The sequence below is a fragment of the Pteropus medius genome, unplaced genomic scaffold, assembly GCF_902729225.1.
Source record: "Pteropus medius unplaced genomic scaffold, Ma_sr-lr_union100, whole genome shotgun sequence".
Lineage (NCBI taxonomy): Eukaryota > Metazoa > Chordata > Mammalia > Chiroptera > Pteropodidae > Pteropus > Pteropus medius.
This window is the reverse complement of record NW_024351729.1, coordinates 6559079-6573610: the sequence shown is the minus strand read 5'-3', so window position 1 is coordinate 6573610 and position 14532 is coordinate 6559079. Positions and strand designations below refer to the sequence as shown.

The 14532-nt window shown below is 30.3% G+C and overlaps 1 protein-coding gene and 1 pseudogene across 2 annotated transcripts in view; both read left to right on the top strand.

Annotated features, from left to right (window-relative positions):
• The window catches only part of PGAP1 (post-GPI attachment to proteins inositol deacylase 1), a 71493-nt gene extending 57262 nt beyond the window's left edge, over positions 1–14231 (top strand). Inside the window, exons 21-27 of one of the 2 annotated variants that reach the window (XM_039844321.1) lie at positions 577–667; positions 1538–1735; positions 2679–2814; positions 4062–4112; positions 4519–4706; positions 6202–6306; positions 7555–14231. In XM_039844321.1, coding sequence (XP_039700255.1) covers positions 577–667; positions 1538–1735; positions 2679–2814; positions 4062–4112; positions 4519–4706; positions 6202–6306; positions 7555–7693 — 908 coding nt within the window. In that variant the 3' untranslated portion in view covers positions 7694–14231. The remainder of the gene's footprint in view (positions 1–576; positions 668–1537; positions 1736–2678; positions 2815–4061; positions 4113–4518; positions 4707–6201; positions 6307–7554) is intronic. The other variant, XM_039844322.1, reaches the window with a different exon arrangement.
• LOC120587834 (uncharacterized) lies at positions 5096–5214 on the top strand (annotated as a pseudogene).
• Positions 14232–14532: the final 301 nt, after the last annotated feature.

Sequence of the window (14532 nt, the reverse complement as noted above, 5' to 3'; positions counted from 1 at the left end):
GTGGATGAATCTTGGAAACATGCTAAATGAAAGGAGCCAGTTACAAAGGACCACATATTACATGATTCCATTTCTGTGAACTGTTCAGAGTAGGCCAATTTACAGAGAAACTAGATTGCTTATTTGTCTAGGAATGAGGAGGCATTGGAGGTGACAGTTAAGGTGGACATTTTCTTTTGGGAGTAATGGAAATATTCTAAGACTAATTGTGGTAACAGATGCACAACTAAAAACCAGCGAATAGCATACACTTTAAATGGATGAATTGTATGTTTGAAAATTATATCTCAGTTTAAAAAAATAAGCGATGGAGCTTTGTGAAAATACAGATGGAGAAACCCCACCCTCGGCTTCCAGAATTTGTTTCACAAGTGACTGAATGGGTATTCTTGTATGAGAACCATTGAATTACATAACTTTTTATTCTTTTGAAGAGAGTCTCTGTGATAGGAATGAATATCTTGCTTTTTCTGACATGAAATATGTTGCTCTTACAGACAATGCAGGATATAAATATGTCTTATACTTAATGACTATGAATTCTTAACTACATAGAATTGTTTTTTAATCCACCAGGTCATTGCTTAGAATATGCTACTGTGTTGGATAAAGAAGCCAAACCATACAAAGTTGATCCTTTTGTAATTATGATTAAGTTTCTGTTGGGGTAAGTTTTATCTGTGATAAGGATTTTAATTTTGTATTGCATATAAAACATTATGTTTATCTCCATAATGGAATATAAATTTTCCTACAAATTTGGCAGTTGACTTGTTTTATTAAATGAGATTTTTCTCTTAGACGAAGGCCTAATAAGTATATCAACATTTACTTTAATAATCTGACCATTTCAAAAGTAATTATTGAATTTATATATATATATATATCAGTCTAAACTTAGACTGTAAATATAGCAGGCCTTTAGCATTTGCAGAGATATATATGATCTATGATCTTTGAATATCCCAGATTACGAACACAACCATTATAGGATATTAATGAAACAGTGCTTCAGATTACTTTTTCTTCTCATACAATGTATATTTTAGGTCTCTGCCCTATTTAACAGTGCATTCTTTTAAATTAATTTTTAATTCTTTAATGGCACTACATAATCGACTCCTTTTACCCCATCAACCTCCCTCCTCCCCATAACATTCCATTCTTAATTTATTCACATTTTGTTTTTTGCTTAAGAACTATTACTTAGATCTCTTTTCTTCTGTCATTAAAACTAACTTTTGGCTTTCTAACTTCAAAAAAACACTTATTACTTCAGTACAAGGATTAATAGAGAGCAGTAAAGCTGAATCGAGACTCAGGACTCAGGGCCTTGAAGATCAGTAGACTCCTTTGGAAGATAAATTACTTTTTCCCTACAAGAAATTGAAATTTGTTTTTCAATATAATTACGAATTAAGTGTCATAGTACTTTGGGGACTCTGGTGAATCATCATATACTTCAAATATTAAATCCTTGAATGTCAGTTGTGTATTTATTTTTTTGCTTTTATTGTATATTTTCTTTTATCCACAGGTATAAATGGTTTAAAGAATTATGGGACGTGTTATTATTACCAGAATTAGATGCCATCGTTTTAACTAGTCAGAGTATGTGTTTTCCCCTTGTATCCTTGATTCTCTTTCTGTTTGGAACATGTACTGCCTACTGGGGTGGCCTACTCTCTTCTACATCTGTGAAACTCCTTTCTTCATTGTGGCTAGCTTTGAAAAGGTAAACAATGAATGATTAAAACCTTTCTTATTGCTCTTAATTAAGAAAAAAAAATTACATTCTGATGGGAAACCTTAAAATTAATTTGCTTTTACTAAACTATAATTTCTAAGTAAAGATGTATAGCAAAATGTGGATTAGTGTTGGAAGTTGTGTTATTATCACAGATAATCATTTTACTGCAAGTTAAATGCTACATTTGATTTTGACCTTAATGTTCGAGTTAATCAAAAAGGCTAGGCAGATTACACAAGTATTTTTAAATTTCACTGTTATAAATCTTTCTAAGAAGGAAGTGTTTCTCTGGCAATGCTTTTATTATGCTGATTTTCAATCCAACCTGAGAGCAAAAGACCCCAATCAAGATATTTAGGATCAGATTAGGTAAAGGTATCAGAGCTCCAAAAACATCACCTATAGTTTCATTATAGGCCCAAATACATAGTTTGAAATTACTGGTAGTCTTTTTTGGTAAAACATTGATCTAGTTCCTTTGCCACTCCTCACCAAACATGTTAAATGATTTACTGTCATAGAGAGTATTATGGTGTGATGCCTCTTCTCCACAGTTCTGAGGTGCTTCTGACACCCTGACATGTCTGAGTAATCTCAAGAGTCTAAGAAATAGAAAACCATTCCTCCACCTCTCAAGATCAGAAACATATGCCACAGGGCCTGTAATTAATGATTATCCTTAGCAACATTTTTTTCTTAGTGCAAATATCAGCCATAGTTTTTCTAAATGGAAGAGGAGCTATCACTGTATATTACAGAATTTACAATCAAATATGTGTCACCCCTTGCCTTTGTTAAAAAATCTTACTGTTTACCTTACAGTGCTTGCATATCAATAAGCAGGAAAGCATGGTAGAGTGCTGTATTGTTTTCTTTTTATATGTAATTGTATAAATAACTATTAAGAGTTTTAATTTTGCTTTTCCAGGCCCTCTGAACTTCCTAAAGATATCAAGACGATATCACCAGACTTGCCCTTTTTGGCAGTTGTTTTGATCATAGTTAGTTGGGCAACTTGTGGAGCATTTGCCATACTTCTTACTTATCTTTACTATGTGTTTAAGGTATGTTAGATCAATAAAGTCAGAATGTCTGGGCATTGTATCAGACAGGCATAGAATTTCCTGTAGGTGTTGTTAACAAAATTTTAATTACCACTGCAGTAACCTTCTGTTATATAATAGGTTTAAGTGTAAACGTTTTTAACATCTTAGTTATTTAAAATACACAGTTAACTGTAGAACTGAAACTATTAGTCTGAGTTGGTTTGTTAAAAAAAAAACAGAAGGGAGAAGATATAATCTGTTTCAGATTGTTTCTTGCTCTTTCAAGTAATGTTAACTTTTTAGAAAACATTTTACTAGAGCAATTTTTATTCACATCTCCCTTTGAACATGGGTAATAGAACAAATAGAAAGTTTGGTCAGTAGGAGCAAGCTATCAGTTATGTTGAGATAATGTAAAATGTTATATATGTTGCTGAAGAGTCAGAAGACAGTGATAAAAGTAAGTAGGCTGATAATTTTACTGAGGAAGTGAAAAATACTTTCAAGAAGGTTGACAGCTTTGCAAGAAAATAGAGGTCATATACTACATACTCTCCACATTAGTTTTATGTGGAGACAGTTGATACCAGAATGGATAATATTTTTTTTCTTTATTAAACAAAGATTTATTTGCATCTACTTTTAACACTAATAAATGCACATTATAGATTATTTTTAGTTTTCTAAAGGAAGTTTATGTCCTTCAGAAAAACATTCAGATCTACTTTTATTTATGAATAAATTTTTGTTTTTTTAATTAGGTATTTCAAACTGACTCAATAAGCAAAACTTTCTCAAATACTTAAGCAAACCTAATAAATTAAACTTATAGACTTTCTTGGATTCTTTAAACATTTCACCACCATATATAATTGAGTTCAGATTTTCAAAGATTTAGAACATATAAAACATGTTATTCTTTATACTGTACTGAATGTAATCAAAATTTTCACTCACAAGACACTTTTAAGTTGCTGTAGCAAAGGTATCATTCAGAGGCTCCAGAATGTAAAAAAGTATAGCAATATATCCTGGCACCAACATACTCTGGAAGTGTGTATTATTTTGTTTCTGTTTTTTAATCCATGATAGAAAACACATATAGTTATTATTTTATCTTTTCTAAAAGAATATTTTTAAATGTTTAAATGAATTTTAGTTTAGATTTTTTTAAATTTTAGATTATAGTGTTTCTCAGTTTTAATAATAATGTTTGTTTTTTGTTTCAAAATAAAACTAAAATTAAAGTCATTTCTTTTTCCTAGATTGTTCATCTACAAGCCAGCCTAACAACTTTTAAAAATAGCCAAACTGTGGTAAGCTTTGTTTTCAAAACTTTACATTGCTTTAATATGAAAGAATATGGGAAAAATTTTGTGTGTTTTTTTTAAATTGAGATTTTCCAGTGTTTAAAAAGTATTGTGAATTTAAGTAATTTTAAAAAAAGTGAACTTAATGAATGTTAAAATAAACTAAGTCTAATTTGATCTTTGTCATTTTTGTTATTACAAATTATATTTTAACTTATTTTGAGTAATTAGAGGAATAAATGTTTTATAACTGATAGCCACTTTAAAACAAGGTAATTTCAGTACTTTTAATCAATTTGGTAGTGGAAAGATATATTTATTTAGCTATTAAGTAATTGAAGATGATTCTAAATACAATAATATACTTAAATTTTACTTAGTACCTTGATATGTTTACTTTATTGCTTTGTAGAATCCCAAGCACTCTAGAAGAAGTGAAAAAAAATCCAATCACCATAAAGACTCTACAGCACACCATCTTCGTTTATCTGCCAGTGATGCTGAAGATAGTCTTCGCATGCACAGTACTGTGATTAACTTATTAACATGGATTGTATTACTCAGCATGCCATCTTTAATTTATTGGTTAAAGAATCTTAGGTGCGTTTTATTTATATAATTAAAATTTATATGGCTCAAACAATAAATATCTATAAGTATAGACTTGCTAGATTCCTAATGATCCATAAAACTTTCTCAAGAATAGGAAGCTATATATCACCTGAAATTCATTTATAATACATTCACATTTTCTCCCTTACCATGAGAGTATAAACTTCGGGAAAATAAACTTCCCCCAAATCTGCCCCCAAAAAGAAGGAATGTCACCTTTAACCTTCTTTGATCTAGACATACATGAAAATGTGCTTCATTTTGTTGACTTAAAGTATTCATAATGCTAGTGTTTTATGTATTTTTCAATTCATGATCAATTTTATGTTTTCTTAAATTTGGAGGGAAGAAAAATGCTTCTATTTAAAAATATTAAAATCTACGGCCATTCCACCCTGAACAAGCCCGATCTTGTCCGATCTTGGAAGCTAAGCAGGGTCGGGCCTGGTTAGTACTTGGATGGGAGACCACCTAGGAAGACCAGGTGCTGTAGGCATAAAAAAATAAAATAAAAAATAAGGGATCGTAAGCTGACAAGGTCCTTTGCAATCTGTGAGGTCAACCAAGGGTTGCCTTGCCTAAAATAAATAAATGAATGAAAATAAAAATATTAGAAGTAATGAAAGAAATATGCACTCTTCTAATGTGTTCCATACAATTAACTAGAATAAATAATCAGCTATCTTACTACTTACTGAAAACCATTATTTGTTTTGCTACCTGATATGTGTCCTAGGTTAAATGAGAGTCTGAAAGTGCCCTCCAAGATATTTCTAGAATGTTTATTTATTGGTAAATTGATTTTTTTTTTAAAAGGCTACCTCATCTATTTGAACCCCTACTCAGTATAGTTTTGAAAAATGATATAAAACTTTGATTATCTAAATACTGAAAGTTTTTTTTGAAAAGTCAGCAGAACCAAAATAAGTGTGATAAATTACAGCATAGGTTACCAGATGTTAATATTCTTCTCTTGTCCTTCACTTTAAGATCTAGATTTTTATTCACAGATTTACGGAGAAAATTATTTAAGGAGCACAAATTTATGATTCTGAAAGGCTATAGCTATTTCACTGTCAATAAATGCAAGGGATGAAAATTTGAATTTTAATAAGATAAGGAACTGTTACTTTATATAGTAAACCTTTATTTTTTCATTTTTTTGCTAGAGCAGCCTTAATGTATTTTTAAAATCTGTTTTATAAAATTGTATATGAACTTTCAGACATATATTTATGAAAAGGAAACGCTTTCATAATGAATATTTTAATTTCCTTTAGTAGTTTCTGAACATAATTCTCCATATAAAACTTGAGTATAAAGGTAATCTAGAGCAAAAATTATTAAAGATTTCATGAGCTATTTAGAGCTGTCTTATGTCTATATTGCTACTGGCATGTTTTGAAATTAATTTGATTCTGATAATTTAAAATGGTCAGGTGTGCTTTGTTGATTTACATTTATTTTTTTCTTTTTGATATAGGTATTATTTTAAACTTAACCCTGATCCATGTAAACCTTTGGCATTTATGCTTATTCCAACTATGGCAATTCTTGGAAATACTTACACTGTTTCAATAAAATCAAGGTACAGTAGTTTAATCTTTCTTTTTTCTCATCTATTCTTGGTCTTTATCATCCCTTTTTTTTTATGACTGAAGCATGCTCTTTATTCCTGACTACTTTTGAGTATTCCTAAAGGTAAAGCTATAATTGTAATTATGTTTTATATTCAAATATAATTTATATGAAAGGTATTATACTTATTTTCTTAATTGTGGGTTTCACTTATTAGGATATAATAATGTTTTTTTTCTTTAAAAAGTTAACCCTTAAAAGATAGGATTTTCTTCCAAAAAATATAGAGGAGTGGAAGTGGATAGGAATATAGGTAAAGTAAGATTGGCCATGACTTGATAATTTTTGAAGCTGGGTGATGGGTACATGAAGTTTATTATACTTATGTATATGTTTAAAATTCTCTGTAATAAAACTTTTCATTGACTGATTATTTGCTTTCAGGGCCCTTTTAGTTGATTTTTGCAGATACTTGCAGATAATCTAGGATCAGGCCAACCTAGTGTTTATATCTTGGCTCTACTATTTAATAGTTCTATATTCTTAGGGAAGTTTCTTAACTCCTCTTTAGTTTCTTTCCTGATAATACAGATGCTTCTTGACTTACATGGGGTTTTGTCTTGATAAGCCAATCATAAACTGAAAATATCTTAAGTCTAAAATGCACTTAATACTACACTGTAGAGTATCAGTTGTTTACCCTTGTGATTGCGTGCCTGACTGGGAGCTGTAGCTCACTACTGCAGCCCAACATCACAAGAGAGTATCTTACCATATAACACTAGCTGGGAAAAGATCAAAGTTCAAAATTCGAATTATAATTTCTACTGAATGCATATTGCTTTTATACCGTCGTCAAGTCGAAAAATCATAAGTCTAACCATTATAAGTTGGGAACTATTTGTATTTTTCTTTTAAAAATATATGTTCCTCTTACAAATTAAGAATGGTTCCTTATTTATTTGGTTGAGGGCTTTTTTGCAATTATAAATAGACTTAGATATTTCCGTAGCGAAGTCTTAGTAAACATTATTATTTTTGTTAGGATAGATTTCTAAAGGTATAATTGCTGAATAAAAGTCCAACTAGTATTTTTAGGTTAGTAAGTTTAAAAGACTGAACAAAACTAGTTATTTACTTTATAGAAAATTTATTTCTAGCCGAAATATGGCTTATGTTAATCATTTCAAAGGTCAACATATTCTATTTTTGCTCACAATGTAGTTTATATAATGTATATTTTTCTGTTTGTTTACAGTAAATTGTTGAAGACTACTTCACAGTTTCCACTTCCTCTGGCCGTTGGTGTGATTGCTTTTGGGTCTGCACACTTATACAGGGTTCCATGCTTTGTCTTCATTCCTCTTTTACTCCATGCATTATGCAACTTTATGTAAGGTTGGATTTAAGGGATGATAAAGATGATTTTACGTTAGTAATAAGAGGGAATGCACAGATCTATCAATGTGGACACCAAGATCCTTTGGAGAAGACATCTATTTTTACAATATCGAAAATAGGAAATTAGTTTTGTAATGCTTGAAGAAAGTAGTTGAAGCATGATTTTGTTTAGTGCTGTGGCATCTGTGTTAGTCATTTCTGAAAAATTAATAAAAAGATGTGGTGGACACTGTCTTTGAGGACTCCTCTGCATATCAGCTAATCTGCTTGATTGGCCATACTAGGGATCCTCTAAACACTCAGTAAACGAAAAGCATTTTTTGTAATTTCTCTTCCAGCATTCTGCTCATTTCATCAAACTTTCTTCTGAAAAGTGGATTACTTTATATTTGCTACAGTACATATATTGAGAAATGAGTCTTAAAAGATTGATGAAATTCACAACAATTTAGTTTCTCAAAAATGAAGCAGCCATGAAGAGTCTTTGGCCAGTTTTTGGCAGCCACAGGAACAAAGTAGGTCTTTTGTTTTCTTCCATCTATGAAAATACACCTTTAATTCTAAGGAGACATGTTTTCTTGGTAACCAATGCAAGACCGACAGACAGACGGAAACCTAATCTAAACTCAAAACTTAGTGAAGTTTTCTTCTTACTTTTCAAATACAATTCTTAGTTTGTATTCTTGGTTAATATCAAGAGACTATTAAAGAGATATATTGTTAAATATAAAGAAAAGTCTCATAGATATTTACTTACTGGAATTGAAACAGTTCAGTTGTCTATATCATTTTATTTGTCAATTTAACCATTGAACCCATGGTTGCCAAAAGTGCCTCAGATCATGATGGATTGTTAAAATAACTAAATTCCAATAGTTCGAAAAAACTCTAGATTTGCAATTTTTTACTATTGTGGAAAAAAAATTAGCATGATCAAATGCAGTACCACATTTGATGTATAAACAGTATACCTGAATAAATTGGAGGATTCAGCCACTAGGTTTAACAGTGGAATCTTAATTAGCCAAGGTGATTACTCTTTGACAGATAAGAGAATATTTTTATTTCATTTCAGCTTTCAGCTCACAAGAGTAGGAAATAGGTATTGGAGTTAGGTATCTATGCCTTAAGAAAGAATAAACTCAGGCTGAAGTATACCTAGCTGATAGAGCCCTTCCTTTAGATATGTATGCTATAAATACCTACAATCTCTCAAGTCCTTAAGTCCCAGTAATTCCAACATTGCACCCATGAACTTGTGTCCTCAGTACCCAGGGATGTCCTAGAGTACCAAGTTCATTTATCTGCCATTACATCTGGATTCCCTTACAGCCTCTCAGCTGTTAACTGCCTGTAGAGGGTCACCCCCACATTACTGCCTACGCACGGTTACCCCACTTCTCAGTTGTTCCTCAGTCCTTGCTCTTTGCATCAGTTGAAAGAAGATCTTGCTGTCATCTCTTAGGGTTATAAGTTTGTTTGATTTTATTGTTGTCTTTCCCAACTTCATGCTTATTGTTTAGAATTCATAATTTCACTTACTGAGACCATTAAGGGAAGTGATAACCTCATAGGAGACATGGCAGGCATACCAGGCTCTTGTTTGAGAGAAGTAGAAAAGGGATAAAATGCAAAATGCTTGTGGGTTCAGTACCTGGAAGGAAAGAGAATTTATTATACACTTGTCCCAGGGCATACCACATACATATTTAAATAAAGACACATCTGCCTATGTTTAGCTATATACATTCTCATAACTTTTATACACATAGGTAATTTTTACTTTTTCATGGATATGATTTTATTTCAAGTTACAGGTTAAATGTGTCATTTAACTATTCCTGAGTTTGAACTTAGGTCCGTATACAGAAAGAACTTTATAAAGTCCATTAATTTGGATCCTCTATGACAGTCATAATCATTGTTAATGTGATCTATAAATTTTATTTATACATATATAAATATATACCATACCTTTTTTTTTTTTAAATATTTGGACAGGGTCTTCATCAAGTCTTGATGTACTTTAAACCCAAATAACTACCCAAGATAAGAAGGTAGGGTCTGTCTGAAGGTTAGTGAAATTAATGTTTCTACTACTTGAGAAAAGGAAAGTCCTTTTGTCTTTAAATTTCACATTGTTTCGATCATGCTTACAGCCTATGTTATTAGCTGGTAAAACACAGCTTTATTAGCAATGTTACTAAAAATGAAATTATTTTTTGGTAGTTAGGGATTATCTAATTCAACAAACTTCTGAGCTCCGAAGTTATAACATTTTTATTTAGAGCTTGTTGGGTTTTGAATAAATTTTGTGCTTATAAAAATAATCTGGGTCCTATTGTTGGTAACTGGATCAAATATAGACTGCATAAGAAAAATTCTGAGTATTTTCAGTGTTTCTTAAGCCACCTCTAGAATTACTACTCCTATAATTTAGAACTGATAATATAATAGAAATCATTAAAGCTCTTTTTTCTGGATCTTTTTCATGCCAGAAATTAAACAGATTCTGCTAAATTTTTTCTTGTTTGTCATCAGAATGAAAATATTTAAAATAATGGTCCTAAAAAATCCATTCATGCTTGTCATGTAATAATCAATTTAACTTTTTTCATGTTTTGGTCAGATAAATTTAGATATATGTAATGGAATACCTTTTCTTGAGTGAACTACACTATAATGTTTGCACGATTATACAGTAAGGAAAAAAACTAGTAGGTCTAAAAAATGATTATTGTTATGGCTCATGCAAGTATATTTATATACATTTCCACCACACACACACACATAATTATATGAGGCACATTATCTGATTTACAAAATAGGGAGATAATTGGGAGCTAAATTTTATCCCAGTCTTTTTGAACAAAAGACAAAATCTCTAATGAACTTTTGTTTACACATATTACTCATGCATTCTTTCACAATAAGTTTTAACAGCCTGAAGAAATAGAAAAGTTGTGAGGCTACTCACATTCTTTGTTAATAAGGATGATAGGAAAGAAAAGTCAGGTCAGTAATCTAAATCTGAATATGTGTACTATAAATGCTCAAAAATTCACATTTTTTTGATAAATATATTATGAATACAGAAGATTGAATTTTGTATATTAATAACTTAGTTTTAAGAATAGAATAAAATCTAGAAATAGAATAGACTTATTTTATTAATAGTATGAATATAACAGTATACCTGAATTGATAACCTGTCTTTCAAAAGTTAGATGATATTCAAAGCTGTAGCTAGATTACAGTGTGTATGGCTGAAAATTTTTAAATCAAGTACAGTACTTTGTAAAAGTGTTTGGCATGTTATGCTGCCAAAAATGACTGTTTGAAATACCAAGTAACCAGTTAATTTCTGATGACTTTGTATAGAACTTGATATATATATGAATGAGAATTATTCTGTACCGATTTGTACCTTGTAACTTTGAACACTTAGGAAAACTGTATCTGTTGATGTATTTTGATTAGTTAAGTGTAAATTCGTTTGCGTATTGGAATCCTAATCTTAGTTCAGAAAGTCTAAAAGTAGCCATTTTTGTAAAGTTCATCTGCTATTTTTTTATGTTATCTTGGTTTTTAGTATTTATATAATAGGACTATTACTAGTAAAAGATTTATAAACAAAGCATAGAACTACAAATTGTTTGAAAGCCTAAATGATAGGCATTATTTTATATTTCATGTTGCACTTGTTTTGTTTCATATTAGACTTTTTACATCCCTTTTTTAGGAAAAAAATACTTTTGAATTTTTTTAGCATAATTCTCTACATTGGAAAATATAACTGTATTTATATGGTTAGCAAAACACATTTTGCCACCAAAGCTAAATGACACTGTAAAATACCTCCAGATATTTGTGCCAATGAACTTTTCTTAGCATATTGAGATTTAGAGCAAAAATAATGTTTTCAGTATTTTTCATCTAAAACATATTAAATATGTAAATCCTCAAAACTTATATTCTATACCCTAATTTTTCTTTGAAAGTATATAAACCTTGTAGCTTTGTTGTATTCTATTTCGTCTGATTTCTGTAATAGTGTCCTCTGATTTCATTAGGTAAAAGTTAGTTTACCAAATAATAATCTTTCAGTAAATAATTGAAGTAATCATTTGAAGTAATTTTGCTTTAGATTCATCCTGTGATGTAAAACTTTGAATTTTGTTGGTTTATTTTAGTACAAGTGTCTGTCATTTAGGTAATGAAAGTTTATAGAATTTGCAATTTGTTTTCTCTGTATTTCCATTTCATCCCTTTGTACAGTCACATGTTTCACAGGAGAAAATAATCCACTAGAACCTAATATAGTACAATGAAGTAAATATTTTAAAATGCATATCTTAAAGGAAAATATTACAGAACAATCAAGATGTTAATGCTAAAATGTTAATATCAATACAGTGTTATATTCTTGAAAGAAAGGTAGAAATATGATAGACTCAAAAACTATATGTTGCTCTGGTTAAAATTTTTCAGTTTCTCCCCTATAGAAATTCTTAAAGGGGATTTCAGTCCCTCATTATAATAATAATTTTTCCCATCATTTAATGTCACTCACTGTTTCTCTGCCTAATAATGTTGATGCAGTTTGCATAAGTAGCCTTGGAAGTAAAAAGGCAGCAAATATTAAAATGTTGAGCCTTGATTTAGTGACCATTTATCCAATTATCTAGTGAGGACTATGGATGATATCAGTAAAAAAGATGATGTACTAAACCTAAAAGTTAAGTGAACATTATATTTTGGTATGAGTTTATCTTTTATGTGGAATAATTTTATCCTAGGTAAGAGATGCCTGTATTTAACATAACCATGCTTTCTACATAATCAAATATATATTTGTTAGGATATTGGTAGAAATGACTTTCTCCTTCCTCCACAGTGGAGGAAGAAAAAGCTCCAATTTTTAGTGTATATGAATTAGGAAATTGTATATTTACATTTTTAAAAATATAAAAATGACAATTATTTTAAAGTTTAAAGTGATTGTATTACAGCTTCTTAAACTTATGACTAACTAAATGTAGCAATGTACCCATGAGAAACCAGACCAAAATATGAATTGAATGCATATTATCACTGTGACCTTGAACTTATAGTTGTTTGGGATAAAACAGACCGTGCCTTAAAATGATGAAGGAATGCCCTACAATGTTATAACTCTATATTTTACTACTGCTGGCCTTTTCAAATTCGCTCCAACTCCTTTTCTTTCAGGTCGAAGTAAAAGTTCAAAATAAAAGTTGACCATTGTTTCCCTTACTATTTACAGAACTATTGCGCTAGAGGCCGCCCTTAATTTCTGGAGTTCTCATTTGAAATTAAAACTTGACTTATACTTTATAGATATAGAAATTTAAGTTTCTCTAAAGTTTCTGAGAAGGTGGTGGCACTTCTGAACTTGTTATGCAGGGAAAGCTTAATCTTAAGCGTAATTTTTTGTCTTTTTAATGAATACTGTATCAAAGACTTAAGTTCTTCCCTAAGATCTGTTTATTTTTTTCTCAGATTATTGAGGTTTGTATTTATATGTAAAATAAAGTTATAATTTTTTAATAATTAATATTAGATTTATGTATTATATTTTTAAATATTTTTCCCCTTTCTGTTTTTCTTCCTAATTATTTTTAAGGTATTGAGAGAACTGGCTCCAGTTTTGTTTTATTAATGGAAAGACTTGCATTTTTTAGTGTTTATCTAAAATAACAGATATAATTTTTATTAAAACAAATTATGCCATTCATAGGACATTCATGGTCTCTACTGAAAGATGCCTACAACTCTCAGAATTTGTTTATTTTTGTTTCAATTTTGAACATAAACGTAACACCTTTCTTCCCATTTCACATCCACTATTTCCCCAAAAAGACAAAAATATAGGTTTCTTTAAAAATGTGTAAAAAGAAAACATGTCTTTCTTTAAAACATGTGGACAAATTGAGATGGAAGTAGTTTGGGCAAGGGTATGTAATAAAATAAAATACATGGCCATCAACATACATCAGTTTTCGTATTATAGTTAAAAGTTTATAGAGGATAAATTGTGTTATGCTGAGATAGGTTCCGTAATCATTTATTTGCAAATTGATAATTTTGTTCTCATCCAGAAAATGCAGTGCATAGTAACAATACTTAAGTGCAAAGGAACTTGTCTTATATGTACTGAAAAATGATTGTCACCTTGTAGATCTTTCCATTTAAACATGCATGATCTTTTCCAGTGTTTTGTACAATGTGTGGTGTACTAAATACACATGTGTAATTTTGTGTTTTTGGTATGGTATAGTTAACATTATTACATTTAACTGGTTGTAATTCACAAAATGTGCTATTGTACTCTGTAGGGTGTTGTGACTGTTTTTATCTGTGTTTCAATGTTACAGTGTAGGGTTTAATAGACAAATATTTGCCTTCAGTCTCTGCTCAGGTATTGATTGATGTGTAGCAATTTTTGGTGCTTTCTTTTTAATCTGTCATAATCTGGTGTTCTGAATGTTCAATAAATTTGGTGAACTAGAACATGTGGTGCAGAGATTGCTTACCAGTTCATGTACTCTCCATAATACCGTCTGGGGCAAAAACTTTAAAAAATTTTTTTTTTACAGCATGTCAGACATTTCAGAAATTTGAATGCCTAAGTATGGAATATGATAAACACGATGCGTCACAGGTAAATATTGGAAACAAGGTAAATTCTAGTATTTTCCAACTCGATATTTTATAGCTTCCCATGTGCATTTGTATGGATATTTGTATGTAAATCATTCGTATGTAAATCATCTCATCCTTCAGTTCTATAAGATATGTTCATATAATACTG